Source organism: Mustelus asterias, chromosome 11 (assembly GCF_964213995.1).
Source record: "Mustelus asterias chromosome 11, sMusAst1.hap1.1, whole genome shotgun sequence".
Taxonomy (NCBI): Eukaryota; Metazoa; Chordata; class Chondrichthyes; order Carcharhiniformes; family Triakidae; genus Mustelus; species Mustelus asterias.
The window spans coordinates 33,512,146-33,539,561 of record NC_135811.1 but is presented as its reverse complement, the minus strand read 5'-3'; the positions used below and the strand labels follow the sequence as shown (position 1 = coordinate 33,539,561).

General features: G+C 43.2%; 1 protein-coding gene across 4 annotated transcripts in view; it reads left to right on the top strand.

Annotated features, from left to right (window-relative positions):
* LOC144500462 (C-terminal-binding protein 2) overlaps positions 1-27,416 on the top strand; it is a 330,141-nt gene that overhangs the window by 123,198 nt on the left and 179,527 nt on the right. For 3 of the 4 annotated variants that reach the window (XM_078223412.1, XM_078223413.1, XM_078223415.1), the window contains exons 2-3: positions 14,934-15,102; positions 24,154-24,231. In XM_078223412.1, coding sequence (XP_078079538.1) covers positions 15,045-15,102; positions 24,154-24,231 — 136 coding nt within the window. In that variant the 5' untranslated portion in view covers positions 14,934-15,044. The remainder of the gene's footprint in view (positions 1-14,933; positions 15,103-24,153; positions 24,232-27,416) is intronic. The other variant, XM_078223416.1, reaches the window with a different exon arrangement.

Genomic DNA, 27,416 nt, shown 5'->3' with positions numbered 1-27,416 from the left:
GATCTGATTCCTACACCCTCTTTCCTAGCTGACCTATCTTTCACACTCTGTCGTTTCAGGGTATTTTTATACACCCTTCATAACCAGCTATCAGATTCTGCATTCGGATTCCGCTTTTAAATTTCAGCAGGCTTTTTATTACCTTGTGGTCCCATATAAAAGTTCAGGTAAAGGGTTGAGCATTGCAAAAGGCTGCGTCTCTCACAAGTGACCTTTCTCCAAGGCGCACACAAGATAAGTGCACCCAGTAATTCGTCCGATTTGGGACGCGATACTCAAGGTCTTGCATTATTCTGTGTGGAGCACAAGCTCAGTGATGATCTCGCCCCTCCAAAAGACCACTCGGCTTGCAGGAGACTGGCGTGAATAGGTGTTGGTGGAGCTGTCGGCAGGGTTTTGGCACATTCCCTACCTCCTGCGGAGCTGCAGGAAAATTACAACCTTACTGGGGGTGGGAGGTGGGACTGGAAAACACACAATGACTTTTGATTCTGTTCCTTCGAGCCCTGATGTTACATTTTAACAGTTGAATGGAGAGGAGAAGCCGAGAATGCTCGAAACCCTGCAATAAAAATACAATGCCGGGACAAACAATGGGTTAATAGGTGTATGAAAAGGTTAACGTTTCAGAATTGTCACTGTAGGAGAGACCACGCTTCAGCCAATACGTTTTAATGTTCTGACAATACTCGTTTTGTTGTGATACTCTCAATCCATCATCTCAAATTGTTCCAACCAAACAACCCCTCAAGTAATAAATTTGTTGTCACCATCTAATCTTTTATATTGACCTTGTTTTAACTCAGATTCTTGGAGAGCAGTGCCAGCGAGCCAACTGCTTGCTTGTACACTGTTCTAACTGCTGCTTGATTCCAGAGGTAATAACGTTGACACAATTCATTTTTGTAGGCTTGCTAGTCTGTCATTAGGGGTAGTTGGGGGAAGGGTGTTGTGGGGCGGGGTGAGGGTGAGAAAAAAAGTGTCCCAGGATCACATCTGAATAAGCATTGGTGTCAGAGTCCCCTATTACTCAGTGCTTTTCACAATTCAAGTGGGTACAGCTTTTTAAAAAAAAACGCACAGACCTACCTTCACTTTACTGAAATCCTAACTAGCCTGGAATGTGATCCTTCATTGGACCCATGTCAGGAGTCACCTGCCTGCCCTTGGGAAGTAAGGAAGAGAGTTGGGCACGTGAGGACACACACTGCTGGTGCAGCTGGATCCAGCTAGGCTGTAGCCCCGATGGTGAACTGGTTTCAATGTTCATTCCGCTTTACAAAGTGGGCTTTGGCGAATTTTAATGCAACACTTAGGACTGGCACTGTGTCAGCAGCAAGTTATTTATTGAGCTGATAAAACTGAACTGAATGGACCTACTCCAGAATAATATAAAAGAAACTTAACTGGCTAATGTGTGGGGTTACAGTTCCAGCTCACCAGATTATGAGTTTGTGGCATTGGCTGGAATGGGAGTTTGTTTATTGGGCAGATTGAAGATTCCTGAGTAGAGTTACCCCAAGCAGCCGAATTTAATAAGTAGTTTCTAAATGAAGAGTACAAGGCACTGTTCTAATGGTCTGGTAATTAAGAAAACTATTGTAATAAAATGAGAAATTAATTAATTTATGTCCAACAAATGGCCTGGGCTATTTTATGGAAATAGTCTCAAATGAACAATTGTTCACAGGCTTCAGGGCATTTAAGTATGGCAAATGTAGCAGCCCCTCTTTGATGTAGGTAGGAAAAGGGTATTACAATCACAAGTGTCTAGACAGAAATTAGTAGCCAGATGTTCCTTCATGTGGAGGCCATTTAGGGGTCTTGAAAATAGCCTGTGTCTGGCGTGATTGTCCCATTATTTAGCTGTTTTTATATTGGTGTCAATGGGCTGGTTTTTTTTTTGTGTGGCTGGTTTTTGAAACATTGACCCCGCCCAGCCATCAGCAGTTCCAGTATAAACTGGTCATGTTTGCTCAGAACCAACAACCAACCCAGACTGAATTTGGGGGAAAAAAAATCCCCAGCCTGGTCGCTGTTTTGATACACTCAAATGGGCCACTTTTTATGACACAATTTTACGACTTGCTGATGAGGGTATGTGGAAGATAACACTGTAGTAACGGTTAGAAATCTGTGTCTATCTTGGAGGTGTCCTGGTCTCGTTCCATCATGCGTGCGACAGACAGGTCCGCAAATCAGGCTTGGCACCTGAAGCAGCTTGCTGTTGGGTCATTATACGAGTGCAGGCTTCAATCCTGGCTGCCTCTCGAGGCCTCTCCTGGTTTAATGTGCACATAATTTCTAATTGTTTTATATTTGGGCTTCTCTCAAGTTCTGAAGATTTGGCTAAGGAAGCATGGTAAACCAATCTTTGGAGTAAAACACTATAGAGCACTAAAAGAAAACTTCACATTTGTGCGTTTCTCTTTCTCTCTTCCTCCCGCCCCTCATGCATAAAGTTTTAAAACAAAGCCTATTATGTACTTTTTAAAAAGTTGTTTCTTGATCCTTTCCCGTCTCTGTGCATTCTAAGGTGTTGTTCTGATTCTAATAGGGAAAGCAATCAGATAAGATAGTTTTGATGAATTAAGTGGAGTTCCCCTTTCAGGTTTATTGATTTTACACAGTAATATCGACTAATTAAATAATTATGTTGGCAGGAACTCATTGTAAGTACGGTCTTGAGCTCAACCGTAGTATCCTGTTTCAATATCTTTTCAACAAAAATAAATAGCTGTCGCATACACAAATAACGGAAAGTGCAGAAGTTTTCCTCTTGCAGGCAGTGAAAGAATGAAGGCTCCTTGGGTCAAATGAAATGTAAATTAGTGTGAAACACATCAGTCTCCGAATTCATGCAGAAATCCATTGAGAAGTGTCCACAGCATCAGCAAGACATTTCCATTTTGCATTGCTTTCGATCTTGAGACTGGTGAATTAGTGCTAAAATCTCATTGTCCTGGATAGGACCAGAATTCATTAAACTCATTATCACTTATGACTTCTTGCAGCTGTCAGAGGGAGGGAGAGAGAGAGAGATGGATAGAGGCAGAGTTTCATCTGTGTTGAGTTTGAACTGAGGTGCCAGAGTTGAAAGTACACCGCTCACAAATGTATCAGCCAGCTGACTGGAGCGACTCAGTCATTATGGAGTAATTTAAAACAGACAAGAGATTCTCTTTAAGGGATATCTTTCAAATGACTCTTAAAAACAAGATTATGGACTCCAATAAAATCCTGTGAGTTTGCTAAGCACAGAGCATTTATGAGATATTTATTTATAAGAATGTGTGAAGTGCCATTAAGAGAGCCTCGAACATGACCTACTAAGAAAACACCCACTGCATAGTGGGGATATGAGAATTATGATGTAATTACCAGGTCTCAAGATTATTATCTTGTGCCTAAAATAAAACATTTAAACTGAAACGACCCTTATCTCCTCGAGTACTAATTACTTCTTTATCTAAAAGTGCATGCAAATGTTCTGGTTCTGCAGTTTTGAAAGCTTTTGTCTTTCCTGGCCAGATTTTATGTTTTATCATTGTGTAATGTACTGAATGGAGGGGATCTTTCAATTAGCAATAAGAATGAGGACAACATCCAGCCTTTGTACTGAATGAACACAAGGAAATTGGTCTTCCAGTACAATTTATCACTTTATCACTTGTAAACCTGCAATGAGTTCTCAAATAAGTCCAGCACCGTTGACGTCTGTTGTGTAGGAACACTCAGAAGTCAGAGTATTAATGAGATGCTCAGCCAACATAGAAGCCTTATAATGGCATTGATGTTATTTTGCAGCATCCGGATTGATTGAAAAGCGTAGAGCTGCATTGTTCAACTTGCTTACAGCTTATTTAATTTATTTTTCTCCCTTCCCTGTTAGAGAAAAGGCTGCAGCAGCACTTTCTGTGCTTTGCACAGAATTCCATTTGTACAGAAAACATCTGCTTCTTAATCAGTTTTAAAGTTTATTTATTGATGTCGCAAGTAGGCTTACATTAACACTGCAATGAAGTTACTGTGAAAATCCCCTAGTCACCACACTCCGGCTCCTGTCCGGGTACACTGAGGGAGAATTTAGCATGGCCAGTGCACCTAATCGGCACGTCTTTCCGACTGTGGGAGCACCCGGAGGAAACCCATGCCAGGAGAACATGCAGACTCCGCACAGACAGTGACCCAAGCTGGGAATCAAACCCGAGTCCCTGGTACTGTGAGGCAGCGGTGCTAACCACTGTGCCACCGGGCCTTGATAATAGTGTTCTGTTACCCAAGTAGGACAATCTCACAGCTAAGGCCTTAAATGTCTGATTTCGATTTCACTGGGTTTGCTTTAGAACCTTGCTCAGATCAAAGTTCACAGTCAGCAGGAGTTATTGGTGATGGGTTAAAGTTAACCACATTCAGGAATCATTGATCAAGAGTGAAAATAGGAATGAGGGCTCGTTCTTGCTGAGCAAGGTCTACCCTGGCAGGGGCCACTAGGTTGCTTTGTAACTTTGACCGAGCAAGTGGTGGTTACTCCAGGAATGTGAAGAGTTGAACAAGTTGTTATTGCTTCATTGCATGAGATGATGCAATCTGAATCTGGCTTTAATTGTGGGTCCAAATGTCCTGTAATAAGGACTGCAGGCTGCCAGTGAGCGATAGGTAATGTTAGTAACATCTGCAGGGAAAACCTCAGGCAAACTGAACTGGAGCATTCATCATGAAAGCTCCCAGTTGATGTTGATGGTATGGTGTCGTGCAGAGATACAGGGAAAAGGCAGGGGAATGGCACTAAGCCATGATGCTCGTTTGAAGAACCTGTGCAGACATGACAGGCCAAATGGCCGCCTTCCACGCCATAACAATTCTGTTAAATGCACAGTTTAAGGTATGTGATTCTGAGGTGCTTAGAAATGCATTCAGCAAAGCCACGGAGGAGCAATTCTGAGACCTCTGAGATTGAGCAGTGGTATCTGGTCACAGAGACCAATAGCTGCTATTCGAGCTCACCCTCCTAAAGTGGCATGCGCACAGAAGCCATATCCCGTTAGCAGAACAAGCCTCTAAATAAATGACTAGAAATACTCCTAAACACGCAGGGTGTAACTAGAATAGGGTAACTGACTCCACGTACACATCTGAGAACAACTTGTTCAGTAACTCAGAGGTACAAATCCTGCAGAACAGCAAGCAGATCCTCAGAAGATCTCGAGAATCGTCCACATTTGAACCTTACCTGACTTTAACACTGACTGTAACACCATATGCTGTGCCCTCACTTTTCCTTCTGCCCTATGTACTCTATGAACTGTATGTTTTGTCTATGTAGCATGCAAGAACCAATACTTTTCACTCTATCCCAATACACGTGACGATAATAAATCAAATAAAATTACTCATCCCCTCCCGTTCTATCACTCAGAACAGAAGGTGGTCAAAATGTTTATTTTCGTAGGGCGCAAGTGCACAGCATGGATCCTTTTTTGGGTCATATAGAAAGTTTAAATCAATATTCTCCATGTATTGCATTTATAGAATCATAGAATCCGGGGTGGCAAAATGGTTAGCATTGCTGCCTCACAGCTCCAGGGACCTGGGTTCGATTCCTGGCTTGGGTCACTGTCTGTGTGGCATTTGCACATTCTCCCCGTGTCTGCGTGGGTTTCTTCCAGGTGCTCCGGTTTCCTCCCACAGTCCAAAGATGTGCGGGTTAGTTACATTGGCCATGCTAAATTGCCCCTTGGTGTCCTGGGATGTGTAGGTTAGAGGGATTACGGGGATAGGGCATGGGTAAGATTGTTGTTGGTGCAGACTTGATGGGCCGAATGGCCTCCTTCTGCACTGTAAGTAATCATGGAAACCCTACGGTGCAGAAGGAGGTCATTCACCCCATCGAGTCTGCACCGACCACAATCCCACCCAGGCCCTATCCCCATAACCCCATGCATTTACCCTAGCTAGTCCCCCTGACATTAAGCGGCAATTTAGCATAGCCAATCCACCCAACCCGCACATCTTTGGACTGTGGGAGAAAACCGGAGCACCCGGAGGAAACCCACGCAGACACGGGGAGAACGTGCAAACTCCGCACAGACAGTGAGTCAAGCTGGGAATCGAACCTGGGTCCCTGGCCCTGTGAGGCAGCAGTGCTAATCACCGGTGCTGCAGCTGTGAATAATAATCACGGTTTACCTAATCGCTTGCAAAGCTTGAGTTTGATGAAATTTAAACTTGGAAAAAAATAGTGAGTGGTAAATAAAAGCCCAGATTGAGCTGAGATGTTTGTTTTGTGAATCACATCTTTCAAGCTCCATGGTTGAAGGGACCCACACCCTTTAGTTAACTCGTCCGATAATTAGGCATGTGCATACATAGCACCATGAGTGATCTTATTTCCTTACTTTGGTATTTTTCTTCAAATATGACAGTATGTTGCGGACACATCATTTCATGTGTAGTGCAGGGGCACATAGTATGCACGCACATATGCACACACACACACACACACACACACACCCTTCAGACCCATGCAAAGAACAGGATGGTGGCACAGTGGTTAGCGCTACTGCCTCATAGTGCTAGGGATCCAGGTTCAATTCTGACCTTGGGTGTCTATCTGTGTGAAGTTTGCATGTTCTCCCAGTGTCTGCATTGGTTTCCTTCGGGTGCTCCGGTTGCCTCCCACACTCAAAAGATGTGCGGGTTAGGAGGATTGGCTATGGTAAAATTGCCCTTTCGTGTCCCAAGGTCTGTATGTTGGATAGATTACAGTAAGAGTTTTAACAACATCAGGTTAAAGTCCAACAGGTTTATTTGGTAGCAAACACCATTAGCTTTCGGAGAGCTGCTCCTTCGTCAGATGGAGTGGAAATGTGCTCTCAAACAGGGCACAGAGACACAAAAATCAAGTTACAGAATACTGATTAGAATGCGAATTCCTACAGCCAGCCAGATCTTAAAGATACAGACAATGTGGGTGGAGGGAGCATTAAGCACAGGTTAAAGAGATGTGTATTGTCTCCAGACAGGACAGCCTGCATGTCCAGGAGGCAAGCTGTGGGGGTTACTGATAATGTGACATAAATCCAACATCCCGGTTTAGGCCGTCCTTGTGTGCGGAACTTGGCTATCAGTTTCTGCTCAGCGACTCTGCGCCGTCGTGTGTCGCGAAGGCCGCCTTGGAGAACGCTTACCTGAAGATCAGAGGCCGAATGTCTGTGACTGCTGAAGTGCTCCCCAACAGGAAGAGAACAGTCTTGCCTGGTGATTGTCGAGCGGTGTTCATTCATCCGTTGTCGTAGCGTCTGCATGGTTTCCCCAATGTACCATGCCTCGGGACATCCTTTCCTGCAACGTATCAGGTAGACAACGTTGGCCGAGTTGCAAGAGTATGTACCGTGTACCTGGTGGATGGTGTTCTCACGTGAGATGATGGCATCTGTGTCGATGATCCGGCATGTCTTGCAGAGGTTGCTGTGGCAGGGTTGTGTGGTGTCTTGGTCACTGTTCTCCTGAAGGCTGGGTAGTTTGCTGCGGACAATGGTCTGTTTGAGGTTGTGTAGTTGTTTGAAGGCAAGAAGTGGGGGTGTGGGGATGGCCTTGGCGAGATGTTCGTCTTCATCAATGACATGTTGAAGGCTCCGGAGGAGATGCCGTAGCTTCTCCGCTCCGGGGAAGTACTGGACGACGAAGGGTACTCTGTCCACCGTGTCCCGTGTTTGTCTTCTGAGGAGGTCGGTGCGGTTTTTCGCTGTGGCGCGTTGGAACTGTTGATCAATGAGTCGAGCGCTATATCCTGTTCTTATGAGGGCATCTTTCAGCGTCTGGAGGTGTCTGTTGCGATCCTCCTCATCCGAGCACTCCTTCTGCACTGCAGGGATTCTCTGATTCTAAGAACCCTTATTATTAGTGCATTGTCTTTTGCCAGTGTAGAAGGTGTTTTTTTGTTCCCTCTTGCTATCGATGATAATCTAAAAGGCCTCTTTTGTGATGCAAGCTTTTGCGAATCCCCTTGCTGACTCAACGAGCAGTCACATTTTCACAACATGTTCAATGTTGAATTAATGTACTGTGCACTATTTATAGCAGTCGTATTCCAGTTATGACAGTTAATGAGTGACTCAGCATTGTTACTATAAGTTGCAGCATATCCGACCTCCAAGAAAGCAGTGATTAAAGTTGTGCGAATTTGCAAATGCGCGAAAGAAAGTGGGGAAGAACTTGCAGGACTGAGAGGAAATTAAAAGTTATACCTGGATGATTAAAGGAGAATTATGTCCAATAATTATGGGGGAGGTGGGGGGAACAAGATTGATGATTCATTGATGTTATGACAGAAAAGTGTGTTGGTGTTAAATCATGACAGTCTTTATTAAGGTATCCTTAAGGCAGCATTGCTTTGGTTCTCTGAGTCAGCAGCCAATTCCTTCACATACCGCAAGGGATATCACTATCCCCACAGTAAAATATTCCACAGTGACGTACTTCCTGCCCTGCAAATAAACATATTTCAATAGAGATACATAATTGAAAACCATTGACGTGCATGAACAAGAGAAAGTTTTGAACACATTGATGTACCAGGGCTGAGGGAAGAGGCTTTAACTGCCTCTCTCCTCTGATTTGGACCCTGGAATCTCAAATTAATTGAACCGAAAATTGAAAATGAACATAGGAGTCAGGAATAGGCCACTTAGCCCACTCCTGACTCACACTTGCCATTCAGTAAATCATGGCTGACTTCATTCACAGTAACTGCAGCAAAGAAACTAGGTTCTGTGCATTTCTCCACTTCAATGTTGTAATATTTGGCATTAACAAAAATTAAGCAGTTGAAGACTGAAGGGTATTACTGTCCTCTTCTGAAAGCACTCGGACAGGATAGTCTCTTTAATTGTTCCAGCAGTTAAGTGAAAACCCTTTACTTCATCTCCCTTGACAGATGTCTACATTCCGAATTATCAGGAAGCTGGTCTTCTCCAGCATGTTATATATGTTAAATACCAATGAAACTGTTCTAGTACAAGTTCTGTGCCATGATTCAGTATGCCCTCCCATTTCCCTGGCCATTAATGCAGTTTAATATTATAGACCAGCGTGTTAACAATTCTTCAAATTTCTTGGGTGTAAGAAATATTTCCTTTGGCTGTGTTATGAATATAAAAGTGCATGCACTGCAGTATTACAATAGCATATAATGATCCAATCAGTTGCAACAGCAAACTGGTCTTGGCTTAGTTAATATGGGTTAAGTAATTAGACTGACAGCATTTATTTCCAATGTCTATCTGGTCTTTTCATACATTGCGATATGCAATTAAATTTATATAAAACAAAGAAGGTTACGAGGAGATCTGGTAAAGGTATTCAAAATTAGAAGAGGTTTTGGTAAGCGAAAAAGGATTTCTGTTGGAATAAAATCAGACAGATCACCTGGGCAACAACATTAGCACAAAAACTGACGATGGGCACACCCTAATAACCCTGCCAAGTCCTCCGTACTAATATCTGAGGGCTTGTGCCAAAATTGGGAGAGCTGTTCCAGAAACTAGCTTGAGATAATCATATTCACCAAATCATACCTTAGAGCCAATGTCCCAGACACCACCATCCCTGGTCATCGCAGAACAGACCCAGCAGAGGCGGTGGCACAGAGATGTCCATTCAGGAAAGAGTTATCCTGGGAGACCTTAACATTTGGCGGAATTTTCCAAAAAAAAGACAAAATAGCATCTCGGGCGGGAAACCTGTTGTGATTTCCGCCGCTCAGGTGGTGTGATCCTGATCACGATCTTCCAACAGTTTGTAATTTATTTACAAGGGGAGGGAGAGGGACCAGGCTTAAAGACGCCAGAAAGTCTGCTCCTCTGAGATCGGGAGGCCCTTCCTAAAGTGTGCCCCAATATCAAATTAATGTTAAAGATGTCCTCCCATTGCCCCCACCCCCTACCCCCATCGCCGGCACACTGTTGAGCCAAGATAGCACTGCCAGGTTGCCATTGCCATATGGGGCAGTGTCAGAGTACTGTCCAGCCATGTCCCTGACCCTTTGGACTACACTGGCCTCCGAGTCCCCGGCGTGGTCATCATGCCTGGTCTCCGTTTTTGAAGTCATATATGGGTCAGGAAACCTCCACTCAGGTATGTCTTGTCCACAAAAAACAAGACCATTCCAATCTGGCCAATTATTGCCCTTTCAGCCTGCTCTCAATCATCAGCAAATTGATGGCACGTGTTATGGAAGTGCTATCATGCAGCACTGACACAGCAATAACCTACTCAGTTTGCGTTCCGTCACTCAACTCTTAACCTCAGTACAGACTTGGTTCAAACATGAATAAAGGAGCTGAATTCAGGACCTTTGAGAGTATCCTTGACCTCAAGGCAGCACTTGATTGAAGGTGGCATCAAGAAACTCTGGTAAAATTGATAACAATGGGAATCGGGGGAACCTCTCCAGTAGTTGGAGTCATACCTAGCAGAAAGGAAGATGGTTGTGCTTGTTAGAAGCCAGACAGATGCAGGATGTCATTGCACGAGTTCTTCAGGATAGTGTCCTCGGCTCAACCATCTTCAGCTGCTTCATCATAAGAACATAAGAAATAGGAGCAGGAGTAGGCCATCTAGCCCCTCGAGCCTGCCCCGCCATTCAATAAGATCATGGCTGATCTGAAGTGGATCAGTTCCACTTATCCGCCTGATCCCTATAACCCCTAATTCCCTTACCGATCAGGAATCCATCCATCAGTGACCTTTCCTCCATCAGTGACCTTTCCTCCATCATAATCTCCGAAATGGGAATGATTGCTGAAAACAATGTTCAGCACCATTCACAACTACTCAGTTACTGAAGCAGCCCTTGTCCAAATGCAGCAAGACCTGGACAACATTCAGGCTTAGGCCTGTGTGTGGCGGGATTGTTACTTTCCATTTAAGTACCAGGCAGTGACCATCTCCGACCCAAGAGAGAATCTAACCATCGCCCTTTGACATTCAATGACATTACCATTGCTGAATCCCCCAGCTATCAACAACCTTGGGGTTACCATTGAGCAGAAACTGAACTGGGATAGCCATATAAATATTGTGGCTCCAAGAGTGGTCAGAGGTTAGGAATCCTGTGTTGAGTAACTCTCCTCCTAACTCCTCAAAGCTTGTTCACCATCTACAATGCCAAGTCAGGAGTGTGATGGAATACTCTCCACTTGCCTGGATGAGCGCAGCTTCAACAACACTCAAGAAGCTCAACACCATCCAGGACATAGAAGCATTGGAACAGGTGTAGGCCATTTAGTCCTGAGAGCCTGCTCCACTATTCAACTTGATGGCCAATCATCTACCTCAGCTCCATTTTCCCGTGCTACTCACTATCCCTTGATGCCAGTAGTGTCCAGAAACCTATCGATCTCAAACTCAATAACTGAGCTTCCACAGCCCTCTGAGATAGAGAATTTCAAAGATTCACTACGCCCTGAAGAAATTTCTCCTGATTGCAGTACTAAATGGTGTGCCCCTTATTCTGAGACAATTTTCCCTTGTTCTCAATGCCCCAACCAGGGAAAACATCCTATCCAACAAAGCAACCCACTTAATCAGCACCCACACACCACCTTAAACACTTACTCCTTCTACCATCAACTCACAGTGGCAGCAGTCTGCGCCATCTGCAAGAAGCTCCTTTCGTATGAGGAACGGTTGAGGACTCTGTGTCTGTACTCGTTGGAGTTTAGACGGATGGGGGGGGGGGGGTGGATCTTATTGAAACTTGCAGGATACCGTGAGGCCTGGATAGAGTGGCAGTGGAGAGGATGTTTCCACTAGTAGGAAAAATTAGGACCAGAGGGCACAACCTCAGGCTAAAGGGACGATCCTTTAAAACGGAGATAAGGAGGAATTTCTTCAGCCAGAGAGTGGTGAATCTGTGGAACTCTTTGCCGCAGAAGGCTGTGGAGGCCAGGTCATTGAGTGTCTTTAAGACAGAGATAGATAGGCTCTTGATTAATAAGAGGATCATGGGTTATGGGGAAAAGGCAGGAGAATAGGGATGAGAAAAACATCAGCCATGATTGAATGGCGGAACAGACTCGATGGGCCGAGTGGCCTAATTCTGCTCCTATGTCCTATGGTCTTTTCCAACACCTTCCAAACCCTGCGACCTCTACTAGCTTGAAGGACAAGGGGAGCAGAAGCATGTGGGTTTCCTGCCAAGACATACACCATCCTGTCTTGGAACAATATCACTGTTACTTCACTGAGGCTGGGTCATAGTCCTGGACCGCCCTTCCTAATACTGTGGGTATATGCACGTCACAGAGACTGCAGCACTTCAAGAAAGCAGCTCACCACCGCCTTCTGAAAGTCAACTAGGGATGGGCAATAAATGCTGGCCTGGCCAGCGACGCCCACATCCTGTAAATGTAATTTTAAAAAAATGGACTGCAGTATTTCAAGAAGGCAGCTCACCACCACCTTCTCAAGGGCAATTAGGGATGGGCAATAAATGTTGGACAAGCCAGCAGTGCTCACGTCCCATAAAAGAATTAAAAAAACCAGGAGGCATAAATTTAAGATCACCACTAAAAATAAAGGCACTGATTAACAGAGTTTCTTTCACACAGTAAACTAGGACAGGAAATGTTCTACAAGAAGCAGTGGTCGAGGAGGAATTCACAATTGCTATTAAAAAGGAAGTAGATAAACATTTTGGAAAATGAAAAGGTCAGGGTAGCTGTACGGAGTAGAAAACCCTTTTGGGATCCAGCAAAGGCACAGTGGACTGAATTGCGTAGATCTGTTTTTAAATTCTTTGTATCTTTACATTGGCAAATGGACAGCAATGCTGATTTGATCTTACTAAATGTATTCACCAAATTATTTAAATCTATTAGCTTTTCTCACTGAGCATGCTACTTTAAAAAGAAATCTGCTTTCTCTGAATGGAGAGTCTTCTGAAAGTTGCAAACTGTGTTCTCATTTTCAGCAGATTTTGTGACTGCGGGGCAGCATGGTGAGATAGTGGTTAGCGTTGCTGCCTCTCAGCGCCAGGGACTCGGGTTCGATTCCCGGCTTGGGTCACTGTCTGTGCGGAGTCTGCACGTTCTCCTCGTGTTTGCGTCCGAGTCCTCCGGGTGCTCCGGTTTCCTCCCACAATCTGAAAGACGGTTAGGTGCATTGGCCGTGCTAAATTCTCCCTCGGTGTACCCGAACAGGCGCCGGAGTGTGGCGACGGGGGACTTTCACAGTAACTTCATTGCAGTGTTAATGTAAGCCTGCTTGCGACACTAATAAATAAATTTTAAACTTTGAATGCAGGAATTTGTAAAAGCAGGATCAGTGATCCAGTAGCAATGTGATTATCACCGCAAGTATTTAAAACAATTATTTTGTGGGTCCTTATAAAAAGTAGATGAAGTCCAGTAGAATACTCTGTGAAAGCCAGATTCGAAAGTCTGCAATATTGCAGCATGATCTCAGCCCCTAACATGGTTGAGAGCATGTTATTCCAGTGTGGTAGCAACAACCTTTTTTTTACCAGAAGTGGTTTCTTTTTGTTCTGTTATCTTAAACCAAGGAAAATTGAAGCCATATGTTCGGCAGTTGTGTTCAGCATTGCCTCTCAGACCCCCTCCAGTGACCCAGTATGTTGATTATTGTTAATTACAATGTTTGCTCTACACCAACATACTTTAAAAAAAATTTCTTTAAAGTCCATTTCTTTTATCATTGGAGTTTTTTCAAATAATGGCAGTAACCTGCTTTGTGAATATTGCGAATTGGTCAGGTTTCTGGGTGATAATTTGTGCCACTCCTGTGTGTGATCGCTGTCACAGATAGCGTCAGAGGCTGAGTGAATCCTGAGTTGTTACTTTATAAAAGTCGACATAAACACTTCTGAGAATAGCGGAAGAGAAAAATGATGAATAATGATAAATATTTGTGGCTGATCATTCAAATTCCAGCTCTAATTTCGGTGATCTTGTTTTAACTTCTGTCCCACAAGGCCGTCATGGCAATATCTATTACGTGGGCCTCTTTGGGCTGAACAGTACATTTAATCAACATATGAGTTCCACATTCTCTCGAGCAATGGACGTTATTGTTTGACTATCCATCAGTCAAAATACCCATCTGTACTGATTGGTCTGAGCTTACAACATCCAATTGTTGTCGTGACAGCACGATGCAATGATATGTTGTGGTATGTGGTGCAGCTTAATTGAGTCTGAGTTCTACTCTTGTAATGTGTCAGTGCATTACTTGAATAGTTAATAAATGCATCACAAGGGAGGCACGCATGGGATTTAGTTACATATTTACCTCCAGCTTTGCATCAAAATCAATATAGGTTCTAACCCCTGACCCTCACCGCAATGGTGGTGGATTGGCCGCGAGTACAGATGGCAGACTGGTTTCTTGGGCATCTACTTGAGCCGTTGAGCTGCTTATTAATGAAGGTCTCACAGAGTCTCATGGGCATGTAATTATTATGGTAGCAGAAAAGGTCACAAGATATGAGGAGGGCTTCTGACCTTGACTTGGCCAGTGTTCTAGCTGAGAACTATTGTCGTCTTGGCTTTGTGTATGTGAGACACAAGGCTTTGTTGCACACTGAATAGGTTGGTTAACCTTTAAATGACTGGAAATGCTGCACATGGTCACTTTCCCAGTCAGCGTTTTATTGCATAAGCAAGTGAGAAACCACCATTGTGCTGTTTAAGAACCTTTCACACTCAGGATGATGTTCAGTGAAAAGATTTTTGATATAAATTACGCTTTGTGTTTATGTTGGGAATTGTAATCTTTTTTTTGTGGGATAGTGGGATTTCCTGACAAAAACCCGATTGTCCTTTTTCACCAGATTGATGTAAGTTCTGGGATAAGTATCAGTGCCGTTCCAGTTTCACTGACTACTCTTGTGTCTTCACCTTTCTTTTCAGGATTTGGATTAGAGTTATGCACTTCAACTCCTGTGGATTCACCTGAATTGTGAACGCCTCAATCCCTGTTTGCTTGTTATATTGAAAGGAATTCATTCATTAACTCTGCTGATGTCTCTGATGGACAAGCACAAAGTGAAGCGGCAACGATTGGATCGCATTTGTGAAGGTAAGCAGATTGTACAGTCATTGTGTCTTTAGCAGTAACTGCGGGTGATCATTGAAGAATCCCTAGATTGCCTGATAAACTGGCCAGACAGCTTTCCTAAATTTCAGCTGGAAGAACGATTTGAAACTAGGCCAGATCCTATGTTGTATTTGTTTCCACCATAATGGCAGTGTCAGGCTGGCTCAATGATGGCCATGAGGCTTCACACCAGGTACACGAGTACACGACATTTCAGCGGCATTCTGAGTGAGTTCGGCATTAATGGAGGTGCTATCATTTGGATGAGATGTTAAATTGCATCCTGGTGTGTATTCAAACAAACGTAAAAGATCTCTGACACTATTTGAAGAAAGCAGGAGCGTTTTCCTGGCATCCTGGCCAACATTCCTCCCTCGATCAGCATGACCAAAGCACATTAACCTATTGTTTGTTAACTTGCATCTTGAAAATTGGCTGTTGTGTGCACAGCAACACGTATTACAGTGCAAAGTAAGTTGGCTATGCATTCCTTTGGGACATTCTGAGCATCTAAAAAGTGCCAGATAAATGCAAGTTCTTTTAGTGCCGCACTGTAAATGCGGGGATAACAATACCCTATTAACATAATACAGTCACCTCAACCTTTACGAAGTTTCTGGTTTGCATGGACCTTTCCAAACCCCATACTGTAGAATGTCTACAGCCACAGTATAATTTACTAGGAGCAGCAATGCAGAAGTGCTTGTGCAGAGAAATAGGCAGAGAAATTGGGGGATAAGATGAGTAAAATAGACCACCCAATATACAGACCCCTGACTTTCCTTTCCAAATAAGATGGAGAGTAAAATGGTGACGGGGCAAATAATGGGTATAGTGTATAATGGGGCAGCTGACCTGACCTAGCTTGTTTTACATCTCTATTGCAGTTGAGAGAATGTTTACCCCTTTTGTTGGCTCAGTAAATAGTGATCAACACACCCCAAGAGATGATTGAGTGGAACAGGCAGAGGGTAAAGCTGGGCATTTCTGGTAATAGATACAATATTAACATGACCATCCGTTGTAGACTGAGTTAGCAAGTGCGAGCCTATGAAAACTTTGGAATCTTTATTCATGTTTAGTTGAATAAAAATAAACTTTCCAATTTCAATGGACAGTATTTTTAGCTGCATAAAACAGTCTATGAAATTCTCCGTATGCTTCAAACATTATTTGGTTGTAACATCCTCCATGTGCTTTGAACATTATTTGGTTATAACAGAGTACAATACCCTTAGACTCTACCTACGTGGGTATTCTACTTCTGTCGATTAGAGCAATGGGAATGAGTAAGATTCCTGTAGAATCTGGACAGATGTATCTATAGTTGCCTCTCTTCCGGCCAGCTATTCCAATATTATGTTCCGTAGCTTGAGCCAATTTCATGAGTCTACACACTCCAGATCATTACACTGGAAGATGATTCAATTGTGATACGATGGCAAAAAGAATCAGCTTGACCTGAGTGTTCTGCGTGTCCACACCTGACCTTATTTCGACTGCATCTGAGACACGTAGAAGTTAATCAGGACAGGCAATAGCCCAGAGACAGGTAGATAGATGTGTAAATTAGTTCTGCCTCTGAATAGCCACTAGTGAAAGATCACAATCACCCACTCAATGACTGCATAGGAATATGTGCCCCCAATGTTAAGGAAATATTATTATCTGGTCTCCTAAAGCACTTCCATGTTGTATTCACGCCTCTATGAAGTAATTTAGAAGCCTCCAGTAACGTTTGCTCCATCAAGACATTTGTATATATCAGCTTTCTTTGTTTAATTGTGACAGACAGATCTCCCAGTGTGCAGTTAGTGAGTAAGTCTGGACTTTCACTTAAGTATGCAGCAACTACAATGCACTTCATGCAAGTCTTTGGCATTCATCAATCATGATTTATGTAACCCTATTTTGCATTCATGCTATTTCGCATCCTTTTTGGTTTGATTTAGCAGGGCCTCTGATTCCAAGATTAAACTTGCCATTGCCCCTCTGGGTTAAATTCTTTTAGCCATTTGAATCCATTTCTGTATAGCTTCTTGACCAGAATAATGAGGACTGCTCAGTGGCTTTGTGCACCATCACACAGAAGCACCATGTCCCAGCTTCACTCCCCCACTCTCTGTTAAGATAGGCAGTAGGTTTGGAACAGTTGGCTGCAAAGTCTTGAGGGCACGAATAGGAGGAATCAGCAGCCAGGCTTCCTGCTCCCATTGTTATGCAGTGGCCCCTGCTGGCAAGTGCACTGCATGGACAATGACTGGAGGAGTGCACCGGGGCTTGACTGTGACTCTCCTTCTGGTCAAGTAACCCATTAACACTCGATAGGGTTCAAGAATAAAAGGCGGGAATTTGGGTGCGCTGCTGGCAGGCAACATACACCCACGAAACTGTACCCCAGAAATGTAATTCCCAGACAAACTGCTGAACATGTTCTATTTAATCGTATTATACACATTACAGCCATAACTCATTTGTAGTTTGGCAAAGGCCCTTCCTTCCCAGTGATTGTTGTGGGGGAAAACAATGCTGCTGTGTGGCAAGATGTGAAAGAAAGGCAGCGTTCCCATGGCATGTCTTTCATTTGTTCTTTGCTTTTGTATCAAAAATATTTAAAGCAGCTTAAGAGTCCCTCTTGCCCATGATATGTTAAAGTAAGTTTCATCTACGTTTGAGGGTAATCGTGCTTTGTTGTTTTATAAATGTGGCTTTGAAGCCAACTTAAAAGAGAACAAATGAGCAGACACTCGGCTTTTTGAAATTTGCCTTTCTGTCAGATGTTTTTCATCAGATCTGATAGCTACAGATTTGTGAATAACTGGAATGAGGGAACAGGAATGGCAGTAAAAATTCCACGCTTGTGGATTTGATTACGACTGGAGATTATTTCCAGCTGCACGCTTTAATTTGTCATTTCCTCTTAAAGGGGAACCAGTTCACTTAACCACATTACAGCAAGTTGTGCAGCTTGAACCTGGGGCAGAGGTACCTGCAGCACCTCTGTCCATTTAGGCAGCGGGTAATGAAGTCGAATCTGATTGAGGATCAGCTTGCTACACTACAATTTAAACACACATGTAATGAAGTTGTATCGAATCACCTCTCCCCTCTTGCTCTGCAATTACGCATTGAGCTTTCAGTCTCATGGTGTCAGTGTGCTTCCTCATACAAAGGGTGACACACCCACAGTGGTTTTGAGGCACTTGCCTTCTGTCAGGTAGGGTCTAGGAATAGATCACCTCTCACTTCTTTGTGTTGGTCAAGTGATTCAGCAATCCTATAGGGAAGACATGATGTGGAGATTCCAGCGTTGGACTGGGGTGGGCACAGTCAGGAGTCTCACAACTCTGGGTTAGAGACTCACCCGATGAAGGAGCAGCGCTCCGAAAGCTCAAAATACCAAATTAGCCTGTTGGACTGGAACCTGGTGTTGTGAGACTTCTTACTATAGGGAAGAGGCAAACAGTTCAAGGTACACAAGAGGCATTGTTGTTAAAATGTAAAATTGAGTAATTCATGCAAAATACATTAAAGCCCTGATTTTAACTGGGAGATGGAATTAAATGGGTGGTGGGGGGTAGGTGAGATGGAAGAAGAGGCAAGTGCCCCACAGATCTCAGCAGCATCCAGTCCAGCTGTTTTAACTCCCAGGTCTCATGTTCAGGCTGCTAGTCCAAATGGCCAGCTAACTGGCAGGAGAGGGATTTCCGATGGCAGGTGGCTTACAACTGGTAACAATGAAAGCTGCTGGGGTGGAATTTCTAGAGACCTTGAGACAGGGGAGGGTGGGGCCCGAGGCTTCCACTTTTCTTCGTTGGGCCCTGAGGAGCCTCCTGACTGCACAAGGACAATGCGAACCTTCCCTAGTTGGGCCTAATCTGGACCTGGGTTCTATTCCTGTTCTTGGTGTGAAAGGCCCATCAGCCTCTCTGCTCACGCCAAAGTTAAACTGCCAGCTGGGCCTGAGGATGTCGGCCAGGTTGCTGCATGTGCCTGCTGTCTGTGCTGAAGCAGACTAAAATAGAAGGCAGTGGTATTGATGGAGAATGTGGTGGGTTACTTCCTGTTGGGCATGTTTTCAGCAGCAAAGCGCACAAGATAAAACTGGTGCCCGACCCACCACTTGCCCATGCACTCCCCCAGCGCACCCCCATAACATAAGGAGCACCGGAATCGTCCAGTAACCCCCCCCCCCCCCCCCCCCACTCTTAATATTCTGCTCTCCCTGATTTTTATCTCTGGTTCTTTCTGGGTGGGTAATGTCAAAATCGGCTGCTATCAGATGTTAGATCTCGCCTCTGAGTCAGGAGGTTACGGGTTCAAACTCCACCCGAGAACTTGAGCGTGTAACTTAAGCAGATATTCTGGTGCAGTAGGAAGGGAGTGTTGCATCTCCGGAGCTATGACATCTTTCACACGAGATGATGTATTCCAGCTGCCTGCTCCTTTCGTCCGGGTTTCAGCTAAAAGATCCCGTGTCCTGGCATATTGATCATTCCTCTTGCTGATCTTTCTGCCGTTAGCCGTATTTGGCCTCTACATTTCAAAGTAATTCATTGTCTCTTGGGAGATTTCAGAAGTATGATAAGGTGCTATATAAATGCAAGTGTTTCTTCAATGCTGACTGCTGACTACTTGCTTTGAGAAAATGGCTTTATTGCACCTTGTGGTTGTATTTGAAGTTTGTTGCGCTCTGTTACCAACTGTGCTTATATTTTTGTTGAAAGTTAGGGATGAAAATTTCTTGAGCAAAGCACATCTGCCGCTAAGGTCGGTATCAGAAGCTGAAGCAATCATTTGCCCCAATTAAGTTGCACCTGTCCAGGAAGTAACTGAACTGACCTCAGATGCATAGACACCAGGAACTGTTTCACAGCAGAAACCCAATCCTTGATCTCTGCCAGAGTCCCACTAATTACAGAGGCCTTTCAGTTGCTATCTCTTTGAAACTCAGTTTCAAAAAGTTATTATTGCATTTAATTTTTGTTCTTTTCCTCTGATTTTATTTCTTTCTTTCTTTGCACATTTGTCGTTCATGAAATCATTGGGGAAGGGTAATTAGCCAGAATTAGGAAGGCCATCAGTGTGATAGCTCTGAATTAATGTGATTGAGGTACATGTATTAACTGGGTATTTAAAGCAATTGCACCATTTTAACTGCGTATATTAATTTAGGTCTGTGCCACCAGTGGTAGACTAATTCTTCCAACAATTTCACCCTATAATATCTGGATTCATTGTGTCGAGAACAGTTTGAGATGTTTAACAAATATACCGTTTAAGATTGATTTTAATATTCTGTGTTGCTCTTTCATTGTAAAGTATACTGATCATGAGTGTCCTTAAACTGCTGTTGGCAATTGGCGAAAAGAAGCTGGAGACAATTAATCATCAAGCAGTATATTTTTTATTATACTTTACCATCTGGATAGGCAGTCAGGTGGCTGCAGTCCCTAACGTTCACTTTATAATGAATGTTACAGTTGTTTTATCACTTGTTTTTGGTACAGTTATTTCAAAACTGTAATTGCTGCTTTGCCGTGTCCCGGTATCCCAGCTGATTTGCTTCAGTATGTACACAGTGCTGGATTGATTGACTATGCTAATAGTTTCTATAATACCAGTGCTTCGTCCCAAAGCAGTTCACAGGAATATTTTCATACTGAATTCGACGCCAAGCTATGTGAGGAGGTATTGGGATTGGGGTCCAAAAGCTTGATCAAAGAGGGTAGTTTCTAAGGAGATTCTTGAAGGAAAAAAGGAGGTTTACTGAATGGCGGAGCAGGCTCGAGGGGCCAGATGGCCTACTCTTGCTCCTGGTTCTTATGTCCTTAAGGTGGAAATTCTAGAACTGAGGGCCTAAGCAGCAAAAGGCGTGACTGCCAATGGTGGAACATTTCAAGTTGGGCTGGAGAAGGTTACAGACATGGGGAGGGACAGGATTTGAAAGCAGGGATGAGAATTTAAAATGTTGGTGTGGCCAGTCGTGCAGCTGGTGCAGTGATTTATCTCAGCCATAGCAACTAGAAAGCCCCTGGAATTGAACCCTGAACATCCGGATACTGAGTGATAATTGCATTGGGATTGGCTGTGATATACCTACACAGTGAAATAGCTGGCGGATACTTTATTCCTCGATTTGGACCTGAAGGACAGCCATTTGGAATGAGATAAGAGAGGCTGCTTGATGTTTCTGTGACTGCCTCAGAAGTTATCAGGAGAGAACGGGGCACAGGGAAAAGCTACACAACTGTAATGGCGACATTTCGGAAGTAATTCGGTGGTTGTAAAGCACCTTGGGTGTTGTGAGGTCTTAAAAGGAACTACATAATTGCAGACTTCTTTATTATCTTGTTGTAACCTGAAACTCACAGCTAGGCTTCTACTGTTTTTGACTGGGGCAGTAAACAGGCTGGGAGCGTTTTCAACACTGTTCAAACTTGTGTTATTGTGAGTGGTGTTCCAGTTCATTGATAGTGTCCACAACCTAGCCCCTGAGTTCAGATGTGCATTACCATCTTCAAGTCCAAAGATGTGCAGGTTAGGTGGATTGGCCATGCTAAATACCCCCTTAGTGTCCCAAGGTATGTATGTTAGGTGGATTAGCCATGGTAAATGTGCAGGATTATGGCGGGGGGTTGGGGGAGGGTGGGCTGCCTAGATTTCGGAGAGTCGGTGTAGACCCAATGGACCGAATAGCCTCCTTCTGCACTGTAAGGATTCTATGATCTTGGACAGTCACTTTGCAGCACCAGGCTTAGCTAAAGAAAGAACAAAAAATATATATTTTTATAAAGCTGTGGGCGGGCTATGTATTTATTTACATAAGTGACTGCACTTCAAAAGTAATCCCTCGACTATAAAGTACTTTGGTGGGGGGGGTCCTAAGGGGAATCATATATTCCTTTTCCATCAATTCTCAGGAGGGAGTTGCCAAAATTGATTGAAGCAAATTGTTCAGTGTGGTGAAGGATACATAAATTAAATATTAGGAGGTTAGAAGCAAGCGGGAAACTTAATCAGATCCTCTTTTATCCTGTGGAGTTGTGTAGCAGATAGCGGGGGAGGCACTGAAACCACCAGTTTAAAAGAGTTCACGAGACAGGCGGATGCGATTCTGGGGCGAGAAGGAATTAAGGTGAGGCTTATCGGTGGGCTTGATCTCTGAAAAGAGGAAGGGTCTGCTGGTCATTTTCTGTTTCATAAAAGATCTGTTGCAATTTTAGCCGCCCCCCGCCTCCCTGGAGTGGACTGACAGGAGGGGTTTTGAGGAGGGGGGAGACTACCCACCTGTTGTCCACCCACCTCTGCGGCATTTTATGAGCGTTGGTGGGGTGGAGATGGGGAGTACCCACTCTTGGGCCCATTGAGATCCTTAAGGCTTATTAATGGTTTTCAGGCTCAGTGGGTGGAGCCCCCAACCCCTGCTGTGCGCCCCCAACACCAGCTCCTTGCTCACTGGGATCTGTATGACTGGTCCCAGCCGAAGATGCCAACTTAACTTGTCTTCTAGCCTCATCGACAGTCGTTGATGGGGACTAGCTGCAGTCCCAACTGTGGCCAGTGTTTCCGGTGCCACTGTTGGGGTTTGAGAGCTGCCGATTACCTGACGTGGCCAGCACTTCTTGGAGACAGGGATTTGCTCCCAGCTGCTTTGCGGAAGTTTCTCCCTTTAAGCCACTGAATGGCCCAATGGCTGTAAAATCAGCTTGGCCCGACAAAGAGGAGGTCGGCTTGCCTCTAAACTCTTTGTCACCTCCATGTAATGTTCAGCCCAGCCTATCTCAAATATGATGCTTTTCCATTAGGCCCCTGAGACACTTGGTTCTGATTGCAAACTCATGCATGCCTGCACGGTGTCAATCGGCATTCCTCACATAGATTTGCATGGAGAGTTAACTGGTTATTAGTAAAGGTTTTCTTCAGCTAATCAGGCACTGTACATCCTATTTCTACAATGATGCTTAGAATTTGCAGCACAGAAACAAGAAACAGCCTATGCAGCCCAATCACTTTATGTCAGTGTTTATACCTCACCCACGTCTCTTTCCAATCTATTTACTTCTCACCCTGTCAACATATCCTTCTGTTCCTTTCGTACTTGTACATATCGAGCTTCCCATCAAATGCAGCTATGCTACTAACCTCAACCACTCCATGTGGTAGCAAGTTTCACATTATGACCATTCTGAGTGAATAGGGTTCTCTTGAATTCCTTATTGGGTTTATTATATTTATAGATTATCTTAGTTTTGGGTCCCCTCTTAAATGGAAGTATCTTCTCTATATCTGCACTATTCAACCTATTCAGAACTTTTAAAGATTGCTATCAGTCTTTTTCCCAGCCGAAAGAGCCCTGGCCTATTCAGTCTTCATTGATAATTGTGCCCTCTCAGTTCTGGTATAACTTTTCTCCAGCGTTTCTATATTCGCTTGTGCCCCGCACACTCTTTGGTTTAACCGAGGTTCTGTGTAAGTTTAATATAGCTTCACTGTGCTTGAATGCTGCTGTACTGAAATGAACCCCAGTGCTTTGTTTGTACTTTTTAATGGCATGGTTAACCTGCTTTTAATAACCACTTTTAACAATTGTGACAGAAAAGTAAAATGTTCAAACATGACTGTTTAAAAGCTCATCATTTGAATAAACATGCTTTTGTTAGTTGAATTTTAATTGCCATAATGTGCTTTCACATTCTTGTTATGTGATATTCTCTTGAGCCAAACTGAGTGCCTGTCTGAATGTACTGCCGTGAAGATCACTTAAGAGAAAGTGTTGGTGCTTTATAGAAGTTACAACTGCAGCATGCGAGGATACTACTTGATTGTGTGTTAGTGTGAGTGTGTGTTAGTGTGTGTGCGTGTGTTAGTGTGTGTGCGTGTGTTAGTGTTTGTGTGTGTGTGTGTTATTATTACAATCTTAAAAATTCAACAGTTTTAAAGAAACGCTACTTCCCCTTGCCCTTAATTACATTGAAAAAAGCGTCTATTGTCAAACTGTAGGAGCCTTTATGTTCTTGTTATTTTTTAAAGCGGGGGCTTGGTGGGGAAACCAACAGCGGCCTACAGAGGAACGCAGCAGTCTGGCAGGCAAAGCAGCAGCAAGGAGAGGTATGTACTCACATTTCAGACTGAGGAAGGTCAGAGGCAAGAACACAATATCCCTTTTTGTGAAATGAGAGGAGCCCACGGTTACTGTGTACCACACCTGACACTATGTTGGCTTTCAAAATAAAACATGAATTTAATAAGAGATGTACATCTGATCCAAAACACCTGAAGCTTGCATTTAAAAACAGCTCTCCTCCAATCAGTAGAAATCTCAATATTAGGTTGTCTGCTTTCCAAAAAAAAGGCATAAAAAGCCATGGCTTTTAAATTGTGAAATTGCTCCCTTTAGAATATGGTTATTCTGAGGTTGTCAGTATTTGTAGTTTTCTACTGTTTAAATGGAGATGCTGCAGAATGTGGCGGTGGTGTTAACTAATGAAGCTGACTTCAGGGAGTGTGGGTATGTACTTTTGGTTGACTAGCTCTTCCATGGTAGCTAAAGCTTTGAAATACTGCAGCCCGTGTAAATTTTCATTCATTTTCATGACCTGCGGTTTGGCAGCAAAGTGGGCAGCAGGACCTTGTTGCATTTATGACCAAAAAGATCTGAATATTTTACAATCTGATTTATTATTAGCTTCATGAACATTTGGAAAATAAACTGAGAGAGCCTAGTGATTGTGGGCTTTGAATGTACAAAAATATTATGAATGGGTTTAGGATGTGCAGATTGTTAAACATTGTGCAGATTTTTATGAATGTATTAATTGTGCGTTTGAAAATGTCTAATTTTTCATAATATTTTGAAAACATTTATGTTTGAAAATGTCCGTTGAAATCTTACATTTGTGAAGGTGGGTGTATAATGTTTGAGAATCAAATGCTTTGTGATGTTATTCCTTCTCGCATTCGATATTTTTTCCAAAATTCACTCTGGTTGTCAAGCTCATTGGATGCAAGGACTAATAACTTGCAGTAACTCCAGTAACGAGCATTGTCGTGCAGTTGAACCTTAAGATCATGGAGCTTTGTGCCAATTGACCATTCCTTACTTGTGGACAGGAGGGTACTCTCTGCATTTAGGAGTCGTTCCACTAAGTGCATTATTTTAACAACTTAAAAAATATTTTTTCCAAATCACATTTATGGAATTATTGAAATTGACAGAGTGAGTATATGCAAATTAGTTATGATGTATAGGAAACACGTATAAATTATGAAGAAATACAAAGTGTAGTGTGTTGCATAATTCATATATTGGCAGATTACCCAATATCATGATTTATAACTTAAAAAAAAACGAGACTGCCTTCCAGTATATTTTTAATTGAATTGTGACTTACTTGTGTATTGCAATGTTACTCTTGTTTATCAGAAATGTATTAATAAAGGTAGTAGAAAATGTGCCAAGCAGTATCTGAAGACAAAATGCTGTAACCAGTCTGCATCCAAAATGCTCCCTCCCTACAGAGGTGTGGATGTATCAACACCACATGGACTGTAGCTGTTTGAGAAGGCATCTCCTCACCATCGCTCAAGGACAATTAGGGACAGGCAATAAATGCTGGCCTTTTCAGCGATGCCCACGTCCTCTGAACGGACACCTTAAAACAAAACATTAACGGATCTGTTCTCTCCTGACCTGCTGAGTGTTTCAGCGTGTTCTGTTTTTGGTTCCGATTTTCCAGCTTCTGCAGCTTTTCCTTTGCTTTTTGTTGTTCAGGAGCAGATCTTGCTCAAAGTAAATTAAGTGAATATTGATGACCACACCCGCGCACTTTGCAGCCTATTTTCAAAACGTGTTAATGGTTAGTATTGAATATATGGTTGCGTCTGCAACTTAATAAGGAACCTGTTTGAAGCTAACACTTTAAAGAAATACAATAATCCATGGAAACGGGCAACAAAAATTCAGATCTGTAGAAAATCAGGAAGTTGGAACTGAGTTCCAGTCCAAATTTCAGTGTTGAATTTAGGATTCTGTGAAGTCTGAATTAATTAAGCTTTAACCATCTGAAGCCAACATTTCAACCGTTCAACCATACTATTGGGGTAATGACATTATTATTGGCTTTTATTTGTGACGGTACTATAACTTTTTCTGGATTTGTATTCATGACAGCTCCAATAGATTAGTGCCATTGATTTTTCTTTTAATATGTAAAACATATCTTATTTTACCTGTTGTGCTTAAAGTTAAAGTTGAATTTTGACAATGCAAAAAAGCTTGTAAAGTGTCAAATTCCACTGCGTTATTCTATTTAAAAATCACATGGACCTCATCCTGAAGGCACTGTTAAGGGGTCACCCTAATGAACGGTTGAGTTCAAAGGAAGCCATGAACCCATTCGAGTACGTTCATTCTATTTCCATTTTGAAATAAGTGTGGATTGAAAGCATAGCTTATCAATCGTCCGAGAGGCTGCTCAAAGAGAATGACTTAGCAACCTGTTTGAGATAAAGTGCCTTTATATTGTTCCCTTTGTGGTGTCGCTTAATGGCTTCTGCTTTACAGAAGCACCAATGTTGCATTTAACTCGTGTCTGGCCCAAAGGCAGTAGATAGTGCACTCCTGAAGCAAGGAATCTTCCATTCCTTGGACTTAACATTGCATGTGACATAACTACCGTCCATTGGAAAGTTGGATTTCACTCATTAACCTGAGTGAATTTAAATGTAAAATTACAATGAGAATACATCTAGCCATATACTCACGAGCATTCAAGGGGAGATTTTCCTGGGTCTGTGTTCACTTGCGGCTGGCCGATCATTCGGCGAAGCACGTATTGCAGGATTACATGAGTTGAAATGCAACATTGTCTGTGAATGTGATTGGTCATTCCTCTATGGCTGTGCACTCCCTCTGGCTCAATTTTCCAATATTCGCTGTGCCCATACGACCCAGTGGACTTGACTGGAGCTCTGGAAAATCTCCCCTTTTAAATGTTGACCACTGAATATCGTACACTCAATCTGAACTGGAGAACACAAATGAGATAAAAACGAAGTACTGGAGAAACTCAGCAGTTCTGACAAGTGGCCGGCATTTGATGGACTGGCCAAAAAGCCCATTGCCTTTTGACAGGATTGGATGATCCCAGTGGCATATGGGACCGGAGAATCCTGCCCAGTGTGTGTGGTGAGAGAAACGGAGTTAACGCTTCAAGTCCACTTCGAAACATCTCCCCTGTTTCTCTCTCCACAGATGCTGCCACACCTGCTGAGTTTTTCCAACACTTTGGGCG